Source organism: Scyliorhinus torazame, chromosome 17, assembly GCF_047496885.1.
Source record: "Scyliorhinus torazame isolate Kashiwa2021f chromosome 17, sScyTor2.1, whole genome shotgun sequence".
Taxonomy (NCBI): Eukaryota; Metazoa; Chordata; class Chondrichthyes; order Carcharhiniformes; family Scyliorhinidae; genus Scyliorhinus; species Scyliorhinus torazame.
In genome coordinates, this window is record NC_092723.1 from 118,808,203 (window position 1) to 118,834,728 (window position 26,526).

Genomic DNA, 26,526 nt, shown 5'->3' on the forward strand with positions numbered 1-26,526 from the left:
AGGCTTGTGACACTGGAGTCACGTCTTGTGTGTGCAAGGACTGCACTCTGGAGTCTTGCGTTTCTTCTATCATGGAGTCTGTCCACGAGCTCGCTGTGGAGGCTTGTGTCACTGGAGTCACTTCTTGTTCGTGCAAGGACTGCGGTGTGGAGTCTTGCGTCTCTTCTTTCTTAGAGTCGGGAACCCTGAGCGGTGCATGGACCACGCTCTGTGTGGCAGCAGGCCTCTCTCTCTGTGGGCTTGTACCGCTCTCTGTCTCTTGGTTTCAGGCTGCAGCAGCATCCTGCACTCACGAGTTGGGATGTCATATCTGCTGGGCTGAAGATCCTCAAATCCGAACAAATCCGCGTCTGCGTCGGATTCAATATGGGGGTCGCCAATGTGCAACACGTCTAGTTGCGGTTCGGATTTGGTACTGGGGTAGCCTCCCTAGGTGAAAGGTTCATCTGTGTCGTTGTTTTCTGGGACCTTATCATCACTGTTTGCGCGGAGCTGGCATTGGGCTCGCGAGGTCCAGAGAAAATGTAAAGGTTGGTATCGAAGCATTCAAGGTCGGAATCATCGGTTTGGGCATAGGTAACTGCTTGTTGTAGGGTTCTTCAGAGGTTAATTTCATTTCCTGGTTCAATTTGAGGCATTGTGCTGTCATTCCAGGTGAAAGAAGGTTGTTTTACAGCTTTAAAAGATTGTTTCTTTGATTTGGGATGTTTCCCCTTTAAATGGGTGTGGTCCGGGGTCTCTGACATCATGACACACGTGACGTAGCGCGTAGGAAGCGATTACGCATGCGCAGATCGCTGTTCCTTTACCGATGGCCGTTTTCGCGATTGCGCATGCGTGGCGTCTCGCGCATGCGCAAACGGACCTTCCCATTCTGTGTGCTTCTCGCGCAACTGTGCAAGTGCAGTCCCTTTAGAAAGATGGCCGCCGATCAAAACTGTTCTCTGCTCCGGGATCTCGGCATCGTGGTGAGTACTGGCGCTTCTCTTACCTTTTCTTGCTGGTTGGAGTGTGTTTTCCTCACAGTATTTGCTGAATTTGTCCAGGACTGCCTGGAAGTCGCTCCTGTTTTGCCCTTTGGAGAACTTGAATTTTAAAAAGATTTCTTCTGCTCTGGCACCGGCTATGGTGAGGAGAAGCTCTGTCCTTTCAGCATCGGCCAGGTCTTCTAGTTCGGCTGCCACCAGGAAGATTTTAAACTTTTTCCGGAATGCCCGCCAGTTTTCGCGGAGATCGCCGTGGCACTGGAGCTGCTGCAGAACCCGGACCGCGAACATCTTGCCTGGGTATCGTTGCTGGTTGTCACTACGCTGAGGTATGGCTATCTGGATTGAAACAGTTCACTCCTGGTATCATGATTTGTTATGTTGCAGGTGTAACATAAGTGGCTTCCTTGTGGTGCACTTGACAAAGTAAGGTTCGGAGGTGGAGATAACTTCAACACGTTTATTAAACTGTTTACACTTCTATTACTTGGGTTCGACACTACTGCTAATCCTACTATAGCTCCCCAGACTGACTAACCAGCTGCTGCAATCCACGTGGTGGGTGTAATATTGAACCAACCCTGTGTTTGTATTCACTGACTGTCTCCACTGGAAAGAGGCAGATCATATGTGTGGTGTCCTTTATATATGGGTTGGTGTAATGCTCCCCTGTGGTCATGTCACCTCCTTGTGTATCGTGAATGTCTATTGGTCATGCCCTATCTACTTGATCTATTGGTTGAGTGTGTGTGTGTGATGTCTCTTGTGCTCCCTCTGGTGTAGCTAGCCTACATGTATTTACATTGATGCACATCACCACAACTAGAATGGCAGTGGTTGCTACAATATTGTTACAATTAGAAGAGTCAGGTAACCAGGGAATATTGGGTTCTTTTACAGTTACTGATGTTTAACAGCGAGTTTTGTGAAGTTTGTGTTCAATCTGTTGTGGCCAGCTCTACAATCACAGCCTTGGTACTGCTGCCAGGGTTCTCCAATCTCCTACTGTTGAGTGGGACTGGTGGGGACCATGTATGCTTTCACCCTTTCCCTCCGGCTTCAACTGAGGATACAGCCAGAGAACAATTATCTGAAGAAATTCTACCCTGTGGGATTTTGGGCTGTGTATTTTCTTCATAGGACATTAAGACTTCAGGGCCATTCGGCCCTTTGAGCGTGCTGCACCATTCAGTAATATCATGGCTGATCTGGTTGTCGCCTCAGCTCCACTTTCCTGTCTGTCTACCAACCCCAGGAACAAGTAGATGTTGCCTATCGCTGGGGCCATATTTACAGTAGGAAGGTTTGGTTCACTTTCTGTCAGTGAATGCGCAGGAGAGAAGCTGGAGTTTCTTTCTCATGTCCAACATTTTGCGTTCAAAGTAAAATTGGTTCAAGATGAAGGGCTGAATTTTCAGATGCTGCGGAGGGTGGAACGGTGATAGACCAGATCTGACAAGCTCACATGTTGCTAGAGTAGACAGGAAGAAACCTTTCCCCTTGGTGTAGGGATCAGTAACCAGGGGGCACAGATTTGGTAAGGGCCAGGATGTGAGGAAAAACATTTTCACCCAGATAGTGGTGGGACTCTGGAACTCACTGTCTGAAAGCATGGTGGAGGCAGGGACCCTCAGAACACTTAAGAAGTATTTAGATCTCCATTTGCGATGCCAAGGCATAAAAGACTGTGGGTTAAGTGCTAGAAAATGGGATTAGAATAGTTGGGTGATTGTTTTTGACCGGCAGAGACACAATGGGCTGAAGAGCCTTTCTTGTGATATAGACATCTATGACTCTAACCCGGCTATCTTCACCAGATTGAAGGAGCTCATTAATAGGGGATTGTTGGGAGTTTCTCTCATACAATGGCTGAGGTAGACCAGGTGAAGGGAGGCAGGTACAGAGTAGGGAGCTAGTCCTTGCCACCGCAGGAGTTTAAATAGAGTAGAGGGTCTTAGCCTTTGGGAGACAGGTGATGGGGAGAGCAGACAGCAAGTGGTCTAGTGGTGCACCTAGTTGTCGTCCTTCTGGCATTGTGGGAGCAGAAGATTTTGGGCCCAGTGGTAATGAGGAGCGATAAACTCAAAAGGATGGCCAGAACCCCACGTACAAGAGTGCAGAACAGAAGAATGCGGAGAAGGTGGAAGGAAGAAGAAGGCATACCATTACACATAGCTCCATATTTGGTAGTATATCCTAACTGGAGATGACTAAGAACCAGAGAAAACCCAGAATCCAAAGAGCTAATAATAATAATAAATAATCAGGCACGTTATCAATTACACATTAAATGGTAGATACAAGAAGACATATTTTAGGAATTAACTTGACAGTGCACTCCACATATATGTCATTAAGTTCAGTCACAAAATACTTCAAAATTCTATCTCCCTCATGAACCATTTTAGCTTCTCTTCCAGGATGCAGCCTGATCTCCAGCTGGCATCTGTGCATAGCCAACCTGAGTTCCACAGGCATGGTGGTTTTTGCCAAAAATAGCAACTGTCTGCAGCACCTCCTCTACTTGTAATGATCTGGATGACGTAGATCCATCAGTGTTACCTTCACGTGACAGAAACAGCTGCAGCAACTCTATATTTGCCTCTTCTCAGCTTCTGGATTTTTTCCCCAGTTTGTACAGTCTGCCTGCACTGCACCACTGGAAGCATCATCAACTAAGCACTGAAGGCTCTGTGTCCTTTTACCTGGTTTCAACCAGTTTCAGTCTCAGCAGGTTTGGTTTCACATCTGAGATTCAGACTCTGTTTCCTGAGAAGCTTGAAAAGGTCAGTTTCCTTTCGTTTCTCTTTTCAATTAGGGTCTGTTGCAAAAAGGACAAGTTTTGAAAGCACAAATTCCACCACAAGGTAAACAGAGAGAGAACCTTTCCACTGGTTAGTGAGGCGGTGGTTTTAAATTTATGTTCTTAATATTGATTCTGTCCCAGTTGTAAGGGATGGAATAATTTACAGTTTGTAAAATTGGAATTGGCCTCTGCTGCACCTGCCAGGGGAGGCCAAAGATTTAAAGTTGTAGAAATATCTTCCCCCTGCAGGGGTTAAATGATGATCCCTCTGGAATTGATTATCTTTTCACAGGGAGGTCTCCAGGATCTTCACAAGACCGATAATGAACTAATGTGAATTTTATTGGACCAATGGAAAATGTAATGGGCAGAATACCCAGAGTAGATCAGGAACTCCTTCCAACACCCCCTGGAGCAGTCTTTGAGCAGATATGAATGGGTGACAGTCTTGACTGCTCTTCTCGAACTAGAGTCTGGGTGCGTTCTGATTCCAGCCTCTCTGGAGGAAAAAAGTTCTACTTCCTCCTTCGTACCTCTTTGGAATTTCAGGATCTAGGACTTTACTCCTGAGAACCCTGTTTCTGTGCTGTTGTAGCTGATTCCTCACATGGTTCTTGTTGAATTCTCAGGATCGGGTGGATTTTCTGCAGCTGATGGTTGATTCTCAAATGACTGAAACCAGCTCCCAGAAGCAGAATGATGTCAGCAAGTCAACAGACAAAGGTACCATCAGCGGCAAGCTCCTCATTCCCTTCATCCTTGTTTCTTTCTGTTCCTGAAATTAACACTCACTCTTCACTTTATTTTTGTTTATCCCCCTCTGGTCTTCTGGTTTTTACACATCCTACCTGACTGACAGTTTAGACACGGGGTCTATTCCCGGCCCCTTTACCCCAGTGAGGGGTATGTGGGAACATTCTGGAGAGGCCTAACTCCTGGGATTTTTTTTTTTATCCCAGTGGAAAGCTGGTCTTTGAGTCTGCCCAATCATGGGTCTGAGATTGGGAACTGGATCATGCAGGGAATTCGAGACACACATTAATCGTCCGAACACCCTTATCTGGGCACTGGTCTTTCAGTCAGTATTAACCCTGTCAGTGTTACAAGAGGATAAAAATGGTTATTCACTCCAAGCTTTAGAAAGTGGATTGGAACTGGCATTTTATTTGTAGTGTCCCCTTACTAAACTCTAGCTTGTAGTCTATTCCAACCATGGTGCTGGGAATATTTTCAATGATTTTAGTACATGGTTTAATTTGCTGCGGTGTTCAAAGATGTTTTTAAGTAGTTGGAAATATTAATAAACATTTGTTTTAGAAATATTAGCATTGAAAACCCAACATTTTAAACTTCTGCGTGACGTTCAGAGATAGTGGTCTGAATTCTCCGCCTCGTGCCGCCGGTAGCGGAGTTATCGACGAGACAGAGAGTCCAGTGTCTGGGAGATCCGTTTCTGATGCTCTGGCCCCCCGCTGGTGTGGGGATCAAGGTTCTCGCTCCGCGCCAGCGGGAGGATGCAAATCTGTCATTAAGACTTCCCAAACTGGGCACCATAATTCTCCGGGCCCACGTGATTCTCCGGACCTCTGGGCCAGGAATCACATGGGCGAGAATTACTATGGCGTGGTAGACCTGGTGATGGGCCAAGGGGGTGACTCTTTGAGGGAATGTAGTACCTGCCTATTCCAGAAACACTCTAAATAAACTCAGGCAGAGGAAGCAGAACCTGGATTCCTGGAAAGAGAATGCCAAACAGCTGGGTTTAAACCCCCTCAGATCATTTAACTGCAAGCCATTCATCCATTTCTCTTTGATATTGATTTTATAAATGTGGTTTTTGCAAGTTGGCAGTCAGTGAATAGTGGAGTGCCACAAGTGTCATTGCTGGGGCCACAGCAATTTACAATCTATGTGTAACAAAGTTTGCCAATACTCCAAACTAGGTGGAAGGCTAAGCTGTGGGGAGGACATAGGCTGCAAAGAGATAGACAGATTAGTTGAATGGGAGCATGATGGCAAATGGAGTATAATGTAGAGAAGTATGAAGCTATTCACTTAGAATCATAGAATCCCTACAGTGTAGAAGTCTGCACAAACCGTGTGAAAGAGCTACCCACCTAGGCCCAAACCCCACCCTATCCCCGTCACCGCACCTAGGGGCAATTTAACATGGCCAGTCCACCTAACCTGCACATCTTTGGACTGTGGCAGGGAACCAAGTACCCAAAGGAAACCCACACAGCCACTGGGAGACTGTGCGAACTCCACACAGATAGTCACCCCCAGGTCGGAATTGAACTCCGGTCTCTAGCGCTGTGAGGCAGCAGTCCTAACCACCGTGCTGCCCCAGCTTACGGCTTTGGTCGTAAGAATAAAAATGCAGAATATTTTTTTAAAAGGTGACAAACCTGAAAGCGTTGATGTTGAAAAGGACTTTGGTATGCTTGTACAAGGAATGCAGAAAGTTAGCACGCAGTCATAGCAAGAAATTAGCAAGGTAAATGTCATGTTGGCCTTTTATTGCCAGGGCAATGAAGAACACGAATAAGGAATTCTTGCTACGATTGTACAGAGTTTTGGTGAGACCATATCTGGAGTATTGTACACAGTTTGGAATCCACATTTAAGAAACTATTTATTTGGAGGTGGGACAGCGTATGTTCGGTAAATTGGTCCATGGGAGGAAGGGGCTGCTCTACGGTGAGAGGATAAGAACACTGGACCTCTCTGGAGCTCAAAAGTTTGAGAAGTGATCTCATTGAAACCAACAAAATTCTGAAGGGGCTTAATAGGGTGGACGTGGAAAAATAGTTTCCATTGGTTGAGGAGTCTAATACACTGGGGCACAGGCTCAGGATAAGAGGTCAATCATTTCGAACGAGCTGAGGGGAAATTTCTTCACTGAAAGTGTTGTGAATGTTTGGAATTCTCTGCCCCATGGGGTTGTTGATGTTCCATTGTTGAATACGTTTAAGGCGGGAATAGACAGATTTTTGATGTCTTGTCCACCATCCATGGATTCTCTTCATTTCATTGTTGAGTTTGGGTAGGGTGCTCTTTCCAAGAGCCGGTGCAGACTCAAAGGGCCGAATGGCCTCCTTCTGCACTGTAAATTCAATGATAATCTATGATTAATCTAGGACAAAGGTTCGGCACAACATCGTGGGCCGAAGGGCCTGTTCTGTGCTGTATTTTCTATGTTCTATGTTCTATGTTCATTCAATGTAGGGATATGGGGGGGGGGGGGGGGGTGGGGGGGGGGGGGTAGCGGGAAAATGCAGTTTTCAAGTTCAGCTGTGATTGTATTGAATGGTGAAACAGGCTCGATGGGCCACTTTTGCTCCTATTTCTCATGTTTTTATGTTTATGATACATATTCTGGTTCTTTGCAGCTCTGACTGACTCGGAGATTCTGGCACAGGCCTTGATCTTTATCTTTGGCGGGTATGAGACCACCAGCAATACATTGTTGTACGTTGCACACAATCTGGCAACGCACCCGGACGTCCAGAAAAAACTGCAGCAGGAAATAGATGAGGCTTTTCCAAACAAAGTGAGTCCTTGAAGGGAACTGGCTATTTCTGATAGGTAAAAGGGGCATTAATTTAGCCATTTTAATGTAAATACTAAGCCCAGTTTAAAGTCCATTTTAAAATGGATTTCATTATAAAACTTCAAGCATAACTTAGATTACAAAAACACACAGCTTGCCGGATTTGCAGTGGCGAAGCACAGAATTTGAAACATCTACAGTCTAACTAGAAGCAAATGCAACATTATACTGAAGGTCAAAATGACATTATAGTTCATATGAGCTCTGCCATTGTTCAAATGAACAGAATTGCAGAGTTCCGCACATACCAGTTAATGATAAGGGCAGAGTTTGCATTCCAACACATATTTAAGAATTCCACATGCAACATTTATATTAATTTTAAAAGTTCAACAAGATAATGTTGCACATTGATGATTGACAACTAACCACCAACCAAATGCATTTGAAGCCCATCCAAGCCAATCAGCACATTACAGGGGTAGGGACAGATGGAGTCAGACTGATAACATTCTCCTTAAACATAGAGGTCCGGGCAGCCATTTTCCATCTAGGATCACTCTATACCTTTTACCTAACCATTCGCTATCCTTATTTCGTATTTTCATATTTCCATTCTAACTCTTAAAGTCTGCGCAAGCTGTTTTGCTTTAAGCAAGGAACCATTACCGTATTTTGTAAATTAAACCTGTTGTAAACCATTAAGCCAATTATTTCTCTTAAAGTCTTTTGCTGCCAAGGGCTTTATTGAGAACATTTGGTTTGTAACCACAAGAAGATCTTAGTCTCTCAATTATAATCAATAGACACAATAAAAGATTTTTATTTCGCATCCGAGAAGTGTAACTTAAATTCTACTGAGTTTTGAAGTGTATACGAGACTACACTTAAACTGCACGGTAGATTCCTACACCGCGTCATTCTTTAATCACACACTCCACACAAAAGACAGCAAATAGACAATCTGACAATCTGTGATGCTCTGTACTTGGCTTCTAGAAACTAGGTAGATGAATATTCTTGTTTTGAGACCTGTAGTTTCTTTCACACACTTAACTCTTTCTCTTACATCCTCTCCTTTCTCTCTCTCTTTTTCTCACTCGCGTCTTTTCTTTCTCGCTCCTCCCAAGACTGTTTCCCATCATGTGACTGACATTCTTAATATGTAAGAACATACCTTTTGTAAATTCCTGCAGGTCTAAGCAGCTGCACAATATTGAACCATTCTATGAGTACATGCCCTTGTTCAATATTAAAGTTGTGTCCGTTTTTTCAGTTGCTTATATTGCAGTGTGTCACGTCAACAGCAGGAATAAAATCCAAATTCTTTTATCAGTTTTCCGGGATACAACCTGCCGTTGTTTCCAATTTTGACATGTCAGCTACCACCTCCACCGTGGACTTGGATGTGAACAAAAAAATCTCCCTTTCCAATTATTATTTTAAGACATGATCCTAAAATATAACTCTCCATTCCTGCACCAAGTTTACTGTCCAGCACTAACTTACTCCATCCTCATGACCTGAATAGTCTAATGTTCCTGACCCGTAATTCCTTCGTGTCCATCTCTTTGGGTAATCTGCACAGTGCCCATAATCTCTACCCCACCCCCCATATTGATTATCACTGAGTATAATATGTTGTGTTATGTACTCTGGGATAACACAGGCTGCAACTGGATGCAGCTTTAAACAAAGATACTCCAGACCTTGAAGTTAGTTCAATCTGATTTATTGAACCAATAGCACAGTTCTGTATGAGTTCGACTCTCTGCTAACCTAAGTGTGGTTACTCTGTCTGACTGAACCAGACTAGCTCTTAGCCACGTGCTGGAGGTGTGATACTGTACATACACCCTGACTCACCCTGTAGATGTTCATCAATGGAAAGAGGCGGAGTGTGAGTGCCTCATGCCTTTTATAGTGAGATGCCACCCCTGAGTGTCCTGCCTGCTCATTGGTCATGCCCTATTCTCTGTGTTCATCAGCTGCCTGTCTGTGCCTGTCTGTATATCATTATCTGCATGTCTGCATATCATGACATCTCCCCTTTTTTTAATGTTTTGCTGGCACATGGGAACGTACTTACATGTAGTGGCAGATATTAACATATTTACAAGCGGTGGCATATGTGAACGTATTTACATGTGAAGACAGCTGTCTAATGTGTGAAAACAGAATATAGCAAACAAAACAAATGTTCATAAGTCCAATCTCTGTGGCTTGCGTCTGATCCTTGTCGACCGACGGAGAGGTGGTGGTGGGGATGACGGCACCTTGACAGGCCGGATGGAAGCCTGACTGGTGGCCTCGTAGTTCGAGGTATCAGGAGGTGGCAAAACAACGGACGGAAACGGAGAAGAAAGCGGTTGCGGGCAGGCAACATTTCGCAGTGCCCGTCTGTTTCGTCGCACAACAGAATCATCAGCCATACGTACAACATACAAGTGGGGCGCAGCCTGTCGAACAACGACAGCTGGAGCAGACCAGCCACCATCCGGTATCTTGATCCTGACCGTGTCTGCGGTGGATAACACGGAAAATCGGTGGCATGAGCATCATAGCCCTGCTTTTGCTGGTTTCGGAGCTCCTGCACCTTCTGCAGCACCGGGAGGTGATCCAGGTTGGGCATGTGTATGGCTGGAAGTGTCGTCCGCAGGTCCCTGTTCATCAGGAGTTGAGCCGACGACATGCCAGTGGACAGTGGGGTCGCCCTGTACGCAAGCAGCGCGAGGTAGATGTCAGAAGCAGAATCCGCGGCCTTGCAGATGAGCTGTTTCACAATGTGCACCCCTTTTACAACCTTCCCATTGGACTGCGGATAGTGTGGGCTGGAAGTGACATGTTTGAAAAGGTATGACTTGGCAAACAGAGACCACTCGTGGCTGTTGAAGCACGGGCCATTGTCACTCATGACAGTGAGTGGGATACTATGCCTGGAGAAAGTCTCCTTACAGGCCTTGATGACAGTCCGAGATGTGAGGACTGAGAGCTTCACGACTTCAGGGTAATTGGAGAAATAGTCAATAATCAACACGTAGTCACGACCATTCGCACGAAAAGAGGTCGATGCCAACCTTGGACCACGGGGAGGTCTCGATTTCATGCTGCTGGAGCCTCTCCTTGCTCTGCGCTGGCTGGAAGCGTTGACTGGTCGCATAGTTGAGGACCATGTTCGAGATGTCCTGGCTAATACTGGGCCAGTAGTCAGCCTGCCTGGCTCTGCGTCTGCACTTCTCGACGCTCAGGTGTCCCTCATGGATTTGGCGGAGCACCAAGCTCTGGAGACTGAGTGGAATGACAATCCGGTCCAGCTTGAGGAGGATACCATCAATCACCGTCAGGTCGTCCTTTACATTATAAAATTGAGGGCACTGCCCTTTCTGCCAGCCATTGGCGAGGTGGTGCATGACACGCTGCAAGAGGGGGTCTTTGGCTGTCTCCTCACGGATACGAACTGTGGTGATATGCATCACTGTAAATACACAAGGGGTTAATGTAAGTACACATAGATTAGCTAGACACTAGAGGGAGCACCAGAGACATGACACACACACATTCAACCAATGGGTCAGCAAGATAGGACACAACCAATGGGCATTCACGATACACACAGAGGTGACACTACCACAGGGGGGCATTACACCAACCCACATATAAAGGACACAGCACACATGATCTGGTTCTTTCCAGTGGAGACAGTCAGTGAGAAGAGACAAAGGGTTGATTCAATATTACACCCACCACGTGGATTGCAGCAACTGGTTAGTCAGTCTGAGTAGCTATAGAAGGATTAACAGTAGTTGCGAACCCGAGTAAGAGAAGTGTAAATAGTTTAATAAACGTGTTGAAGTTATCTCCACGTCTGAACCTTCCTTTGTCAAGTGCACCACAAGGAAGCCGCTTATGCTACGCCTAGAGCATAACAAAACATGGTACCAGTTGAGTGACTGTTTCAATCCATATAGTTTCAACTCAACAAAAAGTGACAACCAGCAACAAAAGCCAGGCAAGATGATGTTCAAGATTCCGGTCCCACAGCAGCTCAGGTACCAAGGCAATCTCAGTGAAAACTGCCGTTGGTTCCAGCAGAGATTCGAGATCTACCTGGTAACCTGCGAGCTAGATGGCGTGGCGGATGCAGAGAAAATAAAGCTTCTACTTACCATCACGGTCCAGAAGCAGCTGAAATATTTCAGACCTTCAAATACTCAAAGGGGCAAAACAAGAGCGATTTCCAGGCAGTCCTGAACAAATTCCAAGAATTCTGCGAGGAACATACAAGAAGAAAAGGTAAAAGAGGCGCCAAAACTCGCCGCGAGGTAGGCTTGCAGCAACGAACGCAGTTTTGAATTGCAGCCATCTTGGAAAAGGTGCTGCACATGCGCAGTTGCACGAAGAGCGCACAGAACGGGAAGGTCCGTTTGCACATGCGCGGAATTGAAAAGAAGGCCCCAAGTAAAGGAACAGCGATATGCGCATGCGCAATTGTTTCCTACGCTCTACGTCAGAAGCGTCGTGACGTCAGAGGCCCTGGACCACGCCCATATAAAGGGGAAATGTCCCAAATCACGAAAAAAAATCTCTTAAAGCCGTAAACCAAGCTTCTTTCACCTGGAATGACAGCACAATGCCTCAAATTCAACCAGGAACTGAAAGTAACCTCCGCAAAACCTTGCAACAAGCAGTTAGCACCGCCCAAAGCGATGACACAGACATTGAATACTACGACACCCACCTTTATTTTTTATCTGGACATCGTGAGCCCCATGCCAGCTCCGACACAAAAAGTGATGATGTGGTCCTAGAGGACTACGACTCGGACGAAGGATTTTTCATTAGCAATGGCGCCCCCGTACTGAATCCGACGCAGACGTGGATTCGTTCTTCGGATTTGAGGATCTTCAGCCCAGCATATACGACATCCCAACTCGTGAGTGCTGGATGATGCTGCGGCCTGAAACCAAGAGACAGAGAGCGGTACAAGCCCACAGAGAACGGCCTGCTGCCACACAGAGAGTGGTCCACGCACTGCTAAGGATTCCCGACTCCACGATAGAAGAGACGCAAGACTCCACACAGCAGTCCTTGCATGAACAAGAAGTGACTCCAGTGTCACAAGCCTCCACAGTGAGCTCGATACAGCCTCTACGATGGAATCAACGCAAGACTCCAAAGCACAGTCCTTGCAGGAACAAGACCATGAGGGTCTAGCAACCTCCTCTGACCAACTAGCAGCAGACGATGCAAGTCTGCCATGCTCAAGTAAACAGCAAGACTATGACAGTCTACCACGCTCCAGTGCACAGCAGGACGACCATGACGGTCTATTATGCTCCAGTGAAGAACAAAGCGACTATGACGGTCCAAGCCCAAATGAACAACACAGCGACTATGATGGTCCACCCACATTGTTTGAGCCACAAGGAGAAGACTCTGACAGTATACCCAGCTCAAGTGAAAACAAGAAGCTACTGAGGCTCTACCCACTGTATGTGAGACGAGTGACGACAGCATCCCACTTCCCATACAAGATGTGCAAAGTGACAGACCTCAGCTAGTGTGTACAGAGGCACTTGACCATCACAGTAAGACCACTGGTGACTCCGGTGACACCACGTTACTTCAAACCTCATTCACTCGAGCCTCTCCACAAGCAAATGCATTCCTGAATTTTTTGACTCCTGACGTGGAGCATCAAGAACTCTCAGCCGACTCCAGTGAACCTGCAATGACTCCAGACGGGAGCAACGACAAAGCAAAATTGACTGAGGTGACACAGACCAGACTCCAGACGGGGAGCATCGACAAGCCAAAGCTGATTCAAGTAAGCCGGACATGTCTCCAGACGGGGAGAGCCGCAAACTCAGTGACGGCATGCTCAAGAAAACAGCAGATGCCACAAAGCACGCTGACACGAGTAACTGTGTGAAGGACCCATATTATCCACAGAGTGTGGTCCTTGAGCACAGCAAACACAACAGAACCATCCAACACAACAACACAGCCTATGAGAACTATATCAAAGACAACGACACAACACGTACCAAAGGCAACATCGTCGACAGCAAGCACGTCAAAGACTACACCAATGGAACTACGACTGATATGACATGGTACAACTCTGCCCATGAGGGACACTGTTACTGCTCAGCTCAGTACAATGACATACCATGGCAGGATGATGCAACTTCCCAATTCAGGTGTGCTGCACTACCAACAGGCAACCTGGCTTTCAGGACAGATGCCATCCAACATCGCTATCACAAGCATCGGAAGAAAAAAGACTCCAAATCACACAGCGAAGTGATTTGACCACTTCTTGGTTCCTTATACACAGGGACACTGATGGCGTTCACAAGGACATGCCACCGTCAAAAACACCAACTCACCAACCCAACAAGAAAGACATTCGACCATGATAATTGATGGATTTTGGACTCACACATATGGGCCGGAATTCTCCCCCAACGGCGCGATGTCCGCCGACTGGCGCCCAAAACGGCGCCAATCAGACGGGCATCGCGCCGCCCCAAAGGTGCGGAATGCTCCGCATCTTTGGGGGCCGAGCCCCGACATTGAGGGGCTAGGCCGACGCCGGAGGGTTTTCCGCCCCGCCAGCTGGCGGAAATGGCGTTTGTTGCCCCGCCAGCTGGCGCGGAAATGACATTCGTGGCGGCGCATGCGCGGGAGCGTCAGCGGCCGCTGACAGTTTCCCGCGCATGCGCAGTGGGGAGAGTCACTTCCGCCTCCGCCATGGTGGAGGCCGTGGCGGAGGCGGAAGGGAAAGAGTGCCCCCACGGCACAGGCTCGCCCGCGGATCGGTGGGCCGCGATCGCGGGCCAGGCCACCGTGGGGGCACCCCCCGGGGTCAGATCCCGGAGCCCGCCCACGCCGCCTGGTCCCGCCGGTAAATATCAACTTTAATTTACGCCGGCGGGACAGGCAATTTCTGGGCGGGACTTCGGCCCATCGGGGCCGGAGAATTGAGCGGGGGGTCCCGCCAACCGGCGCGGCCCGATTCCCGCCCCTGCCCAATCTCCGGTACCGGAGACTTCGGCGGGCGGCGGGGGCGGGATTCACGGCCATTCTCCGACCCGCTGGGGGGGTCGGAGAATGACGCCCATGATTTGGACTTGTTGTTTGGTGATCGCTGTTATCGTGACTTGTACAGAGCATCACTTATCTACCTGTTTTTTGTTCAATTTTCTTTAACAATGTACAGAAAATATGTAACACGAAAAAAGGGGGGATGTGGTGATATGCATCACTGTAAATACACAAGGGGTTAATGTAAGTACACGTAGACTAGCTAGACACTAGAGGGAGCACTAGAGACATGACACACAGACATTCGACCAATGGGTCAGTAAGATAGGACACGACCAATGGGCATTCACGATACACACAGAGGTGACACTACCACAGGGGGGAATTACACCAACCCATATATAAAGGACACCACACACATGATCTGGCTCTTTCCAGTGGAGACAGTCAGTGAGAACAGACACAGGGTTGATTCAATATTACACCCACCACGTGGATTGTAGCAGATTGGTTAGTCAGTCTGAGTAGCTATAGAAGGATTAACAGTAGCGTCAAATCCAAGTAGGAGAAGTGTAAATAGTTTAATAAACGTGTTGAAGTTATCTCCACGTCTGAACCTTCCTTTGTCAAGTGCAACACAAGGAAGCCACTTATGCTACGCCTAGAGCATAACAAGACACGAACCACCTTCTCATCAGACGCCAGGAGGGTGCTAGCACACAGCTGCACCTGTGATTCAATCTGCCGGATGATTTCCAGCGGTTCACTAGGCAATGTGATGGAGCGGGACAATGCATCTGTGATGATGAGCTCCTTGCCAGGTGTGTACACTAAGTCAAAGCTGTACCTTCTGAGTTTGAGGAGGATGCACTGCAACCGCGGCGTCATGTCGTTCAGGCCCTTGTGGATAATGTGGACCAGAGGCCTATGATCTGTCTCGACAGTGAATGTCGGCAGGCCGTAGACATAGTCGTGAAACGTGAGAATGCCAGTGAGAAGACCCAGGCATTCCTTCTCTATTTGCGCATACGTTGTTTCAGCAGGCGCCATTCCTCTCGATGCGTAGGCTACCGGTGCCCAGGATGAAGTGTCATCGCGTTGAAGCAGCACCGCACTGATGCCATCCTGGCTCGCATCTATCGAGATCTTCGTCTCCCTGTCTGGGTCGAAAAATACCAAGACTGATGCAGTGGTGAGCTTGGCTTTCAGCTCCAACCACTCTGCCTGATGTGCTGCCTTCCACTCAAAGACAGTGGACTTTTTCACCAGGTTTCGTAGGGCCGTGGTGTGTGAGGCCAGGTTTGGAATGAACTTGCCCAGAAAATTGACCATGCCCAGGAAGCACAACACCACCTTCTTGTCTTCAGGGACCTTCATGGCTTTGATGGCCTTGACCTTGTCTGTGTCCGGGCGCACGCCCTGCTGAGAGATCTGGTCACCTAGGAACTTGAGTGTCGACATGCCAAAGCAACATTTGGACCTGTTCAGCTTCAGACCATTGGCATGGACACGGCGGAATACCTGCTGGAGACGGGAAACATGCTCTTCAGGGGTCGTGGACCATATAATGATGTCGTCCACGTACACACGAACCCCTTCAATGCCCTCCATCATCTGCTGCATGATGCGATGGAAGATCTCCGATGCCGAGACAATGCCAAACGGCATGCAATTATAGCAGTGTCTGCCAAACAGTGTGTTGAAGGTGCAGAGCCTTGGTGGTTCCGGTAGTGCCCTCGAGGAAGCAGGTCGCAGGTCGGATCGCTCCCGCCCGTGATGGACCTTTTAAACGGACTTTTGCGGGACCTGCCGATCTGGTTAGGTTGAGGAGACGATAGGGAAGAGGCTTCCCCCCCAGGGTATGAGCAGCTGGACCAGAAGTGGTCGAGTGGAGCGGAAGGGCCTGAAGCGGGAGCAGCGGGGACCTCAGCGAAACATGACGGACGGCAGGGACCAGGGAGCGGAAGCTCATTGGCCAAGGGAGCAGCAGATGGAGTTTTTTAAGAACTGCTTCGCCGAATTGAAGAGGGATACGTTGGACCCGATGAGAGTGGTAATGGACCGAATGGTCGAGGCGCAGGCGGTCCAGGAGAAGGCGCTCAGGGAGGTCGAGGGGAAGCTCTCCAGCCAGGCGGACACGGTGGCGGAGCTGGAGCACGAGGTGGAAGAGCTGAACGCCCGCCAGGGGAGGATGCAGGAGCAGCTTGAAGAGCTGGGGAACAGAGCTAGGTGGCCGAATTTGAGGATTGTTGGCCTCCCCGAGGGCTGCGAGGGGTCGGATGTGGGTGCATATGTGAAAGGTATACTCGAGGCGCTGATGGGGCTGGAGGCCTTCCCCCGACCCCTGGAGTTAGATGGGGCGCATAGAGCTCTCGCAAGGAAGCCCAGGACGGGGAACCGACCGAGGGCCTTGGTGGTCCGCTTTCACCGGCTTGCTGACAGGGAACGTGTGCTGCAATGGGCCAAGGCGGAGAGGAGCAGCAGATGGGAGAACTGCGAGGTGCGCATCTACCAGGACTTGGGAGTGGAGCTGGCCAAGAGGTGTGCAGGATTCATCAAGGTAAAGGCAGCCCTCTACAAAAAGGAGGTGAGGTTTGGAATGCTGTATCCTGCAAAGCTTTGGGTTACGTTTGAGGAACTCCACTACTACTTTGAGACATCAGAACAGGTTTGGTCTTTTATGAAAGAAAAGAAGCTGGACTTGAACTAATGGGCACTTAGTTTTCTCAGTGCTGTACAGTGGCGGCGGTCTGTTAACCTAATTTGCTCTGACTAGGTGTGGACTTTTATTAAAAGAATAAGCTGGACTAGAACTAAAGGACTCTCAGAGCTTTTGTGTGGCGGCGGTTTGTTAAATTATCCTGTACTGTAATGTTCTGTCCAAGATTGTTTTCAGCCGGGACAGAGAGCGGGGGCTGGAGGGCGCATTATGTAGGGTGTTTTGGGGGGATAGCATCGAGGGGGGGGGTGGGTATAGAGAGAGAGGGGGCCCTGCGCTTGGTACCTTTTGGCGGGAGATCGGGGCCTCGGAGAGGGGGATGGGCTAGGGGCTGGTTAAGGGACTTGAAAGGGCACGGTGAGATACAATCAGGTTAATGGGTCCTTGGTGTGTGGGGGGAGGGCCCGAGCGCTCGGGTGGGAGACAGACAGGCACCAAGGGCAGGGGCCAGCGTAGGTCAGGGGGCCCCAGGGAGAGTAGGAGGAGGGGCGGGCTAGGGCCAAGCGCAGGGCTGGCCTGGCAGGTCAGGCCTCGGGGGGTAGGGGAGGTGAGGGGGGGGGGGGGGCAGCCGGGAAGGAGAGCAGAGGAGACTTAAGTGGGCAGGGGGGGGGGGGGGGTCTAGGGATCCCCCGGGGGAGAAGGTCGCTTGCAGACTCTCAGGGAACAGCGTAAAAAACCGACAGCAGCAGCACCCGAGGGAGTGGGGGGGGAGGGTTAGAGCCACGTTAGTTTAGTTGAACACGTGGGGCATGGTAAACAGAGCTGACAGGGGAAGTGCGTTATTAACATGTTTATTCTTTCCCACTGTTTGTTTTCACGATGTTAAGGCTCTTTGCAGGGGGCCTGTTCTCTCTCTGGAAATGTTACAAATTTGTTTTAAATAAAATTTTTTTAAAAAAAGAATGTGCAGCTGGACTCATCCAGCTGGATTTGCCAAAATCCATGTGACGCATCTAACTTGGTGAAAAACGTGCGTGTGCCATTTCACTGGTGAGTTCCTCCCACTTCGGGATGGGGTAGTGTTCACGCATTATATTCTTATTGAGATCCTTGGGATCAATGCAGATGCGCAGGTCTCCCGAAGGCTTTCTAACACATACCATCGAGCTGACCCCGTCAGTCGGTTCGGTTACCTTGGAAATGATGCCCTGTTGCTGACGATCCTTGAGCTGTACCATCAGGCGCTCCCACAGCGGAGCCGGGACCCGGCGTGGTGCGTGGACCACTGGCTTGGCATCAGGTCAGAGCAGAATCTTGTATCGATATGGCAGTGTGTCCATCCCGTCGAACACATCCGCATACTGAGCGAGGATATCGTCAATGCCGGCCTGAAGATCCACATTGGAGGATGTTGTTGTGTAAACCCGCTGCATGAGGTTCAGCTGCTTGCAGGCATGCGCGCCAAGTAGGGATGCCCTGTCTGGCTTGACAATTTCAAAACATAACCGTGCATGGGTGCTCCGGTTGGAGACGAGGAGATGGCAGGATCCCAGTGCCGTAATGGCATTTCCATTGTAGTCCAGGAGCCTGCAGGCTGCTGGAAGGACATTGGGGGGCTTCTTGATGCGTTTGAAATCTGCCTGTGAGAGGAGGTTGGCAGAAGCACCTGTGTCCAGCTTGAACTGGATGGAGCAGTGGTTGACCTGCATCACCGCTCGCCATTCGTCCGCAGAATGCACAGCGAGGAAGGATTGACTTTGTGATGAGTTGGATGTGGCATATTCACATTTGGTAATGATGCCCACACAGTAGGCGGAGTCCCGGCCTTCTTCCTCTGGATCCGTTGTACTGCCAGGATCAGAATCCTGTAATCGTTGTTGCACACTCTGAGCGCGCCGTCATCGGAATTGGAAGCGCTGGCCCCTGACTGGTGCTGCAGACCTGCACAAGGCTGCATAGTGTCCAGGCTTCCCGCAGTTTAAACATCGCCTGCCTCTTGCAGAGCAGTGTTTCTTTAAGTGGGCGTTGCCGCAGTTCGAGCACGTCATGACATCGGCGTCCTGATGCCCCACGCGCCGTCGCACATGCGCAGTGCAGGTGTCAGCCGGTTTGTTATCCCGTTCACATCGCACATGCGTGGGGCCTCGGGAAAAGCGCGCGAAATGGCCGCTTTCATCAATGCATCCGGGAAATGGCCTGCACACTCTGCCTCGTGGGAGGCAAGTTTCTCAATTTCAGCCTATTTGTACTGGGCATAGCGATTTTTGGCATGCTCATGCACTGTGCATGTTTCAATCGCGACTGGCAGGGTCATATGCTTGATTTTCAGTAGCTGCTCTCTCAGAGGATCAGAGTGAACACCAAAAACAATTTTGTCTCTGATCCTCTGATCCATCATCTGCTCCATGATGCGATGGAAGATCTCCGATGCCGCGACAATACCAAATGGCATGCAATTATAGCAGTATCTGCCAAACGGTGTGTTGAAGGTGCAGAGCCTTCTGCTGGACTCATCCAGCTGGATTTGCCAAAATCCATGTGCGCATCTGCATTGATCCCAAGGATCTCATGGATCCATGCATCTAACTTGGTGAAAAGACACGTGTGTGCCATCTCACTGGTGAGTTCCTCCCACTTTCTCCCGAAGGCTTTCTAACACATAACATCAAGCTGACCCAGTCAGTCGGTTCGGTTACCTTGGAAATGATGCCCTGTTGCTGAAGATTCTTGAGCTGTGCCTTCAGGCGCTCCCTCAGCGGAGCCGGGACCCGGCGTGGTGCGTGGACCACTGGCTTGGTATCAGGTCGTAGCAGAATCTTGTATCAATATGGCAGCGTGCCCATCCCATCGAACACATCCGGATACTGAGCAATATCACCAAAGTTGCAGGACACCGCTAGCAGGCGCAGTTTAGTTTAGAAGGCGTTGAAAGATTCATCTTTACCTTGTAGACGCTGTTTGAAATAGTAGCGCTTGAAGATTTCATTGGTGTCCACTTCACAATGACTGTCAAACTTGTCCAGGATGGTCTGAAACTTTGTCTTGTCCTGGTCTTCGGTGAAGTGAAGAGTTCAATGGCTTGATCACCTGCTGTTGAGAGGAGAAGCGCGATCTTCCTTGCATCAGACGCACCCACGAGGTCTGAAGCTTTGATGTACAGCAGAAACTTTTGCTTGAATGTCCGCCAGTTGGCACTGAGATTGCCGGAGGTCCTAAGCTGGTGAGGAGCCTAAATCTTCTCCATGGTGCTGGGATACATTTGCTGGTCATCACGGAACGGACTGAGGTAAACCACCTAGATTAAGCAGTGTCCTGGTAGCATGACGTGTTATGTAATCTGGGATAACACAGGCTGCAACTGGATGCAACTTTAACCAAAAGATACTCCAGACCTTGAAGTTAGTTCAATCAGGTTTATTGAACCAGTAGCACAGTTAGCACAGTTCTCTATGAGTTCGACTCTCTGCTAACCTAAGTGTGGTTACTCTGTCTGACTGAACCAGACTAGCTCTTAGCCACGTGCTGGAGGTGTGATACTGTACATACACCCTGACTCACTCTGTAGATGTTCATCAGTGGAAGGAGGCGGAGTGTGAGTGCCTCATGCCTTTTATAGTGAGATACCACTCCTGAGTGTCCTGCCTGCTCATTGGTCATGTCCTGTTCTCTGTGTTCATTAGCTGCCTATCTGTGCCTGTCTGTATATCATTATCTGCATGTCTGCATATCATGACATAATACATTTAATGTTTGCTGTGTTTTGTGCACATGATATCCTGCATAGTCTATTTACAAAACAGCAACAGGCTATTGAGCCCAACAGGTCTGTGTTGGTATTCATGCTTCACCTGAGCTGCCTCCTACCTTCCCTTCTTCATCTAATCTGATCAATAAATCCTTTTGTTTCTCTCTCATCTGTTTATCTATATTTCTGCATCAGCCACTCCTTGAGGTAGCGAATTCCACATTTTAACCATTCTTTAGGTAAAGAAACTCTTCCTGAATTTGTTATTAGATTTATTACTCATGATCTTATTTATGGTCTCTCCAAGTGGAAATACGAGGTGAGATTTTGCACCAAGGGTGGCGACATGGGTGAAAATCCCCATAGAGGCCAAAAAATAAGTTGCCGATGACATCTCGCAGCGTGATCATCCCCGCCCCCTGTTATTGATGTAATGAGGTTTCAACTCGGGAAAGTCAGAAACCTAATTTAAACAGAAAAAATTATAGGGCTTCCCCGATGTAGCGTTCCCCTTACATTGGGATTTCCCCTTACTGGTGAAATGTCACATCGGTGAGGTTTACAACATGTCTGGGGCAACATGGACCAGGCGAAGCAACCATGCTAAGTAAAGGCACGCAGAGGAGAGAGAAATATGCCGGGTCAGTGTCCTGGTAGCACAACAGTGCCATGGGGCAGATCCGGGGCATCTTTTGGGGAGCTCTTTTGGGAGAGGGATGGGGGTGTTGCCCACATGTGTGTTGTGGGATGTCCAGGGGAGGGATTCTTCATTTTATTTTTACTGGTGTCCAATAACAACAGCGCTCCGAGCTCCGTAAAGCCAATGTTGCCGGCTTTTTCAGACCCCCACCCCGCCAGCATGATGGCATGGGACACGCCTTGAGGATTTTTAACTACTAAATGCTGGATAATATGGTGAGAAAAGCTGGTAAACTGCACATAGCTTTTCTCGCCTGGTCCAGAAATCAGAAGAAACAATAGAAAATTCTAGCAATTATCTCTGTCATTATAAAAGAATAGATTGGGTCATAATATCCGAGCTCCAGGGCAGTGTGTCTGGGTCTGGAGTGGGGGGTACCCTAACGATGCACTGGGAAACCCTTCCTAGAAGTTCCGAGGAAAAGATGGCACAGCATTTACTGGGGAAGTTTAAACTTTGGGTAATTGGCCTGGACTGGGAACCATTCGAAAGTACAGTGCAAATCACACACAGCCTCCTTTTAGGCCCGGCACCTGAACTCTTTCTGTTTTCCTTTTAAGCCAACCCCTGACTATTGACCATCCTCTCTGGGCTGATCACTGACCTCCCCACCTTACCTTACACACTTACCTTCTCCTGGCTTTCCAAAGATGTATAAACCTGGCTACACCTTTAAACTTACCTGGTTTAAAGCAGCTAGTGTGTGGTAAAATGGGGCATGGTTTACTTAGCTATGACTGAGCTGCCATTGACAGTAGGAGCCAGGAGCGAGCTGCGCTACACAGATCTTCCCCAGCTTGGTTTGGCAGCTGAGGTGAGATGGAACCGCCTGGATTTTGAGATGTGATTTGATGCAAACTGACCCAATTGCACTCCATCGGAGGTTGTGACTTAACATTTCCCTTGCTCTGTGAGAAAGTCTTTTAATTTTTGGTGCTGACCACAGTTTTCTCAAATGTCTTGTTTATTTATCAAGTGTTTCTCTGTGTGCAGGCTCCTCCCACGTATGACGGGGTGATGCAGTTGGAGTATATGGAAATGGTGATATCCGAAACCCTGCGACTGTTCCCTGCTGCACCCCGTATTGACAGAGTGTGCAAGAAAGATGTCCTGCTCAATGGGGTAACTGTTCCAAAGGGGACTGTGGTCATGGTTCCTGCCTATGTCCTGCACCATGATCCAGCATACTGGCCAGAGCCCGAGGAGTTCAGACCTGAACGGTACGTAGTAATGACGTGTGTGTGTGTGTCCCTGCAATCATTGTCTATGGCCTTTGCTGCTATATATTAGGGTTTATTTGCATGGAATATTACTACCTATGGAGATTTTTAACTAGTTCAGCATAGGTCTCTGTGCTGCATCAATCAGTTCTATAGTTTACTGAAGTGCTGTTTACAACATCATGTCTGCTTCGTCTTCCTTGGCACCTCCCAGGTCAGTGGAAGTTGTGACGTAAATGGATATGATGTTGGGGTGTAAGGAAAACCAATACTGGGGCTAAGCACAGAAGTGTTATTTGCTGATTTGAATATCTAACGTCTGGGCCGTGGTGAAAAGTGGTGGAGGAAGTTGGTCAATTCTGCCTCGGTAAAAGTTGATCTTCCAGATGTACATAAGACAGCTAAGGGAATGGAAAAAACAAATCTTAATGTTAATTTGTTTAATGAGGAGAGAATAAGATTCAAATGAGTGAAAGTTAAATTTAGGATTATTGTCACAAAATTATTACTTACACAGAGACCAATGTATACAATAGAATTCTCAAAGATTATTCGAGACAAAAACACTGGACCCTTTTTAAGAAACAACTGGAATCTGAAATGGGAGTTAGTTTAGGATCTTGCCGAGTATATAGATTGTGATGGGGCAAATGGCCTTTTCATTGCGAACTGACTTGGGGGCTTACAAAACAAATCTTTCATGACCAAAGCAGAGTCTTGAATTCCTATGGACAACCTTCCTTTGAGAACATTTTGCAAATGTTGACACAATTTTAGGAAATGAATGACAACAATTAATACAGTGAACCAGATAGCATCGGAGAGATACTTTGACAGTAAATCAATGCAATTAATCATTGTCCTGGAAATCAGTGCAATGTTCAAAGGTGAAAAATTTGGTCTTGTGATTCCAACCCTCAAACTAGGATATCCTCAAACTATGACTCCTAGTTCTGGACTCCCCCACCATCAGGAACATTCTTTCTAAAAATAATCCCTATCTAATCCTGTTAGAATTTTATAAGTTTCTATGAGATCCCCTCTCACTCTTCTAAACTCCAATGAATATACTCATAACCGACTTAGTCTCTCCTCATATGACAGTCCTGCCATCTCAGGAATCAGCCTGGTGCTCCCTCCATAGCAAGAACATTCTTCCTCAGTTAAGGACACCAAAATTGCACTCAAATCTCCAGGTGTGGCCTCACCTCACCAATGCCTTATACAATTGCAGAAGAACATCCCTATTCCTATACTCAAATCCTCTCGCTATGAAAGCCAACATACCATTTGCCTTATTTACTGCCTGCTGTACCTGCACACTTACTTTCAGCGACTGCATGAGGACACCAAGATCTTGCTGAGTAGCCCCCTCTCTCAATTTACACCAATTTAAATAATAATCTGCCTTCCTATTTTTGCTACCGAAGTGGATTTCCTCAAATTTATCCACGTTATACTGCATCTGCCATGCATATCCGCTGAAGCATCTCTGCATCCTTCTCACAGCTCACCCTCCCAACCAGCTTTGTATTATCTGCAAATTTGTAAATACTACATTTAGTTCCCTCGTTCAAATCATTAATATATAGGGTGCGATCTACCGGCCGCTTTGCGCTTGAGCGAGGGGGGTACACACCACCAATGGGGAGATAGTTATGGGGTAAACGGGGGAAGGAGGCAACAATAGGAAGGGGGGGAGACAGGCAGAGGAGCTAAATCGCAAGGGAAACAAAGGACAAGGGGGGGGGGTTTAAAGGCTGTCGGCTGGCTACAACAGGTCACACGTGACAAGGAACAAAATGGCACCGCAGACAGCCACTTTGGAGGGTCCCGAAACAAAGGGAAATCCCAGAGTGCAGGGGCTCACCCACATGGTGTACACATAGTTGGTGGCCATGTTGGGTGACCCCTGGACAAAGGAAAACATCGGAGCGCAGGGGCGCATCCACAAGGTAAATATGGTTGATCCCGCAGGAGGGATGCGGGGGACAAAAAAAGCCTAATCAGAATAGTCACCTGTAACTTCAGGGGACTTAATGGCCCAGTGAAACGATCCAGAGTCTTTGCCCACCTGGAAAGTATGAAAGCCGACATAGTCTTCCTCCAAGATGCACATCTGAGGGAGAAGGACCGACTGCGGACAAGAAAGGGCTAGGTGGGACAGATGTACCTTTCATGCTACGGGACGAGAGCTGGGGTGGGTAGCCATACTACTAAATAAGAGAATGATGTTCACAGTGACGAGGACGGTTACGGACCCAGCGGTGTCCGGGACGGGGCATCAGTGGTCCTGGTCAACGTGTAAACTCCCAACTGGGACGACAGGAAATTCGAGATGCAGGTAAAAAGGGTACTACAGAAAGTAATCATGGGTGACTTTCATCTACATTTGGAACGGGCAAATCAAATTAGCAACGGTACTGTGGCAGTTGAATTCCTGGCGTGTGTACAAGATGGGTTTTTTGACCCATATGTTGAGGAACCAAATAGGGAACATGTTATCCTTGATTTGATATTAAGCAATGAGAAAGGGTTAACAAATAATCTTGTGCGGGATATTTTAGGGAACAGTGACCTGATAGATTTCTTCATTAGGATGGAAACTGAAGAAGTCCAATCTGAAATTCTGGTCCTAAATCTAATCAAAGGAAACTACAAAGGTATGAGCTGTGAGCAGGCTACGATAGATTGGGGAACTTCATTAAAGGCATGATTTAAGGAACAAATGTATGCTTTGCAACAATTATACATTCCTTTCTGGCACAAAAACCAAGACATTCTGCCCATAAGACTATAAGACAGGAGCAGAATTAGGCCACTCGGCCTATCGAGTCTGCTCCGCCATTCAATCATGGCTGATATTTTCTCATCCCCATTATCATAGAATTTACAGTGCAGAAGGAGGCCATTCGGCCCATCGAGTCTGCACTGGCTCTTGGAAAGAGCACCCTACCCAAGGTCAACACCACCACCCTATCCCCATAACCCAGTAACCCCATAACCCAGTAACCCCATAACCCAGTAACCCCACCCAACACTAAGGGCAATTTTTGGACACTAAGGGCAATTTATCATGGCCAATCCACCTAACCTGCACATCTTTGGACTGTGGGAGGAAACCGGAGCACCCGGAGGAAACCCACGCACACACGGGGAGGATGTTCAGACTCCGCACAGACAGTGACCCAAGCCGGGAATCGAACCTGGGACCCTGGAGCTGTGAAGCAATTGTGCTATCCACAAGGCTACCGTGCTGCAGAATTCTTCTGCCTTCTCCCCATAACCCCTGATCCCCTTATTAATCAAGAATCTATCTATCTCTGTCTTAAAGACACTTGGTGATTTTGGCCTTCTGCGGCAATGAGCTCCACAAATTCACCACCCTCTGGCTGAAGGAATTCCTCCCCATCTCAGTTTTAAAGGATCGTCCCTTGAGTCTGAGGTTGTGCCCTTGGGTTCTAGTTTTTCCTACCAGTAGAAACATCCTTTCTACGTCCACTCTATCTAGGCCTCTCAGTATCCTGGAAACCATGGCCCAACCATGGCTGACAAAAGAAATTAAGGATAGTAGCAGATCCAAAGAGGAGTTCTATAAAGTTGCTTGAAAAGTAGCAAGCCTGTGGATTGGGAGAAGTTCTGTATTCACAAAAGAGGACAAAGAAATTGACGAAGAGAGGAAAAAAATAGACTGAGAGTAAACTTGCAAATAACATAAAAGTGGACTGTAAAAGGTTCTATAAGTATATAAAAAGAAAATGATTAGTGAAGACAAATGTAGGTCCCTTATTGAAACAGAGGAATTTA

The 26,526-nt window shown here is 48.0% G+C and overlaps 1 protein-coding gene across 1 annotated transcript in view; it reads left to right on the forward strand.

The window, feature by feature from the left end:
- Nucleotides 1-26,526, forward strand: part of LOC140394107 (cytochrome P450 3A21-like) — a 164,696-nt gene that overhangs the window by 115,326 nt on the left and 22,844 nt on the right. Inside the window, exons 9-11 of the mRNA XM_072480955.1 lie at nt 4,422-4,515; nt 7,185-7,345; nt 22,493-22,719. Of these exons, the coding sequence (XP_072337056.1) occupies nt 4,422-4,515; nt 7,185-7,345; nt 22,493-22,719 (482 nt within the window). The remainder of the gene's footprint in view (nt 1-4,421; nt 4,516-7,184; nt 7,346-22,492; nt 22,720-26,526) is intronic.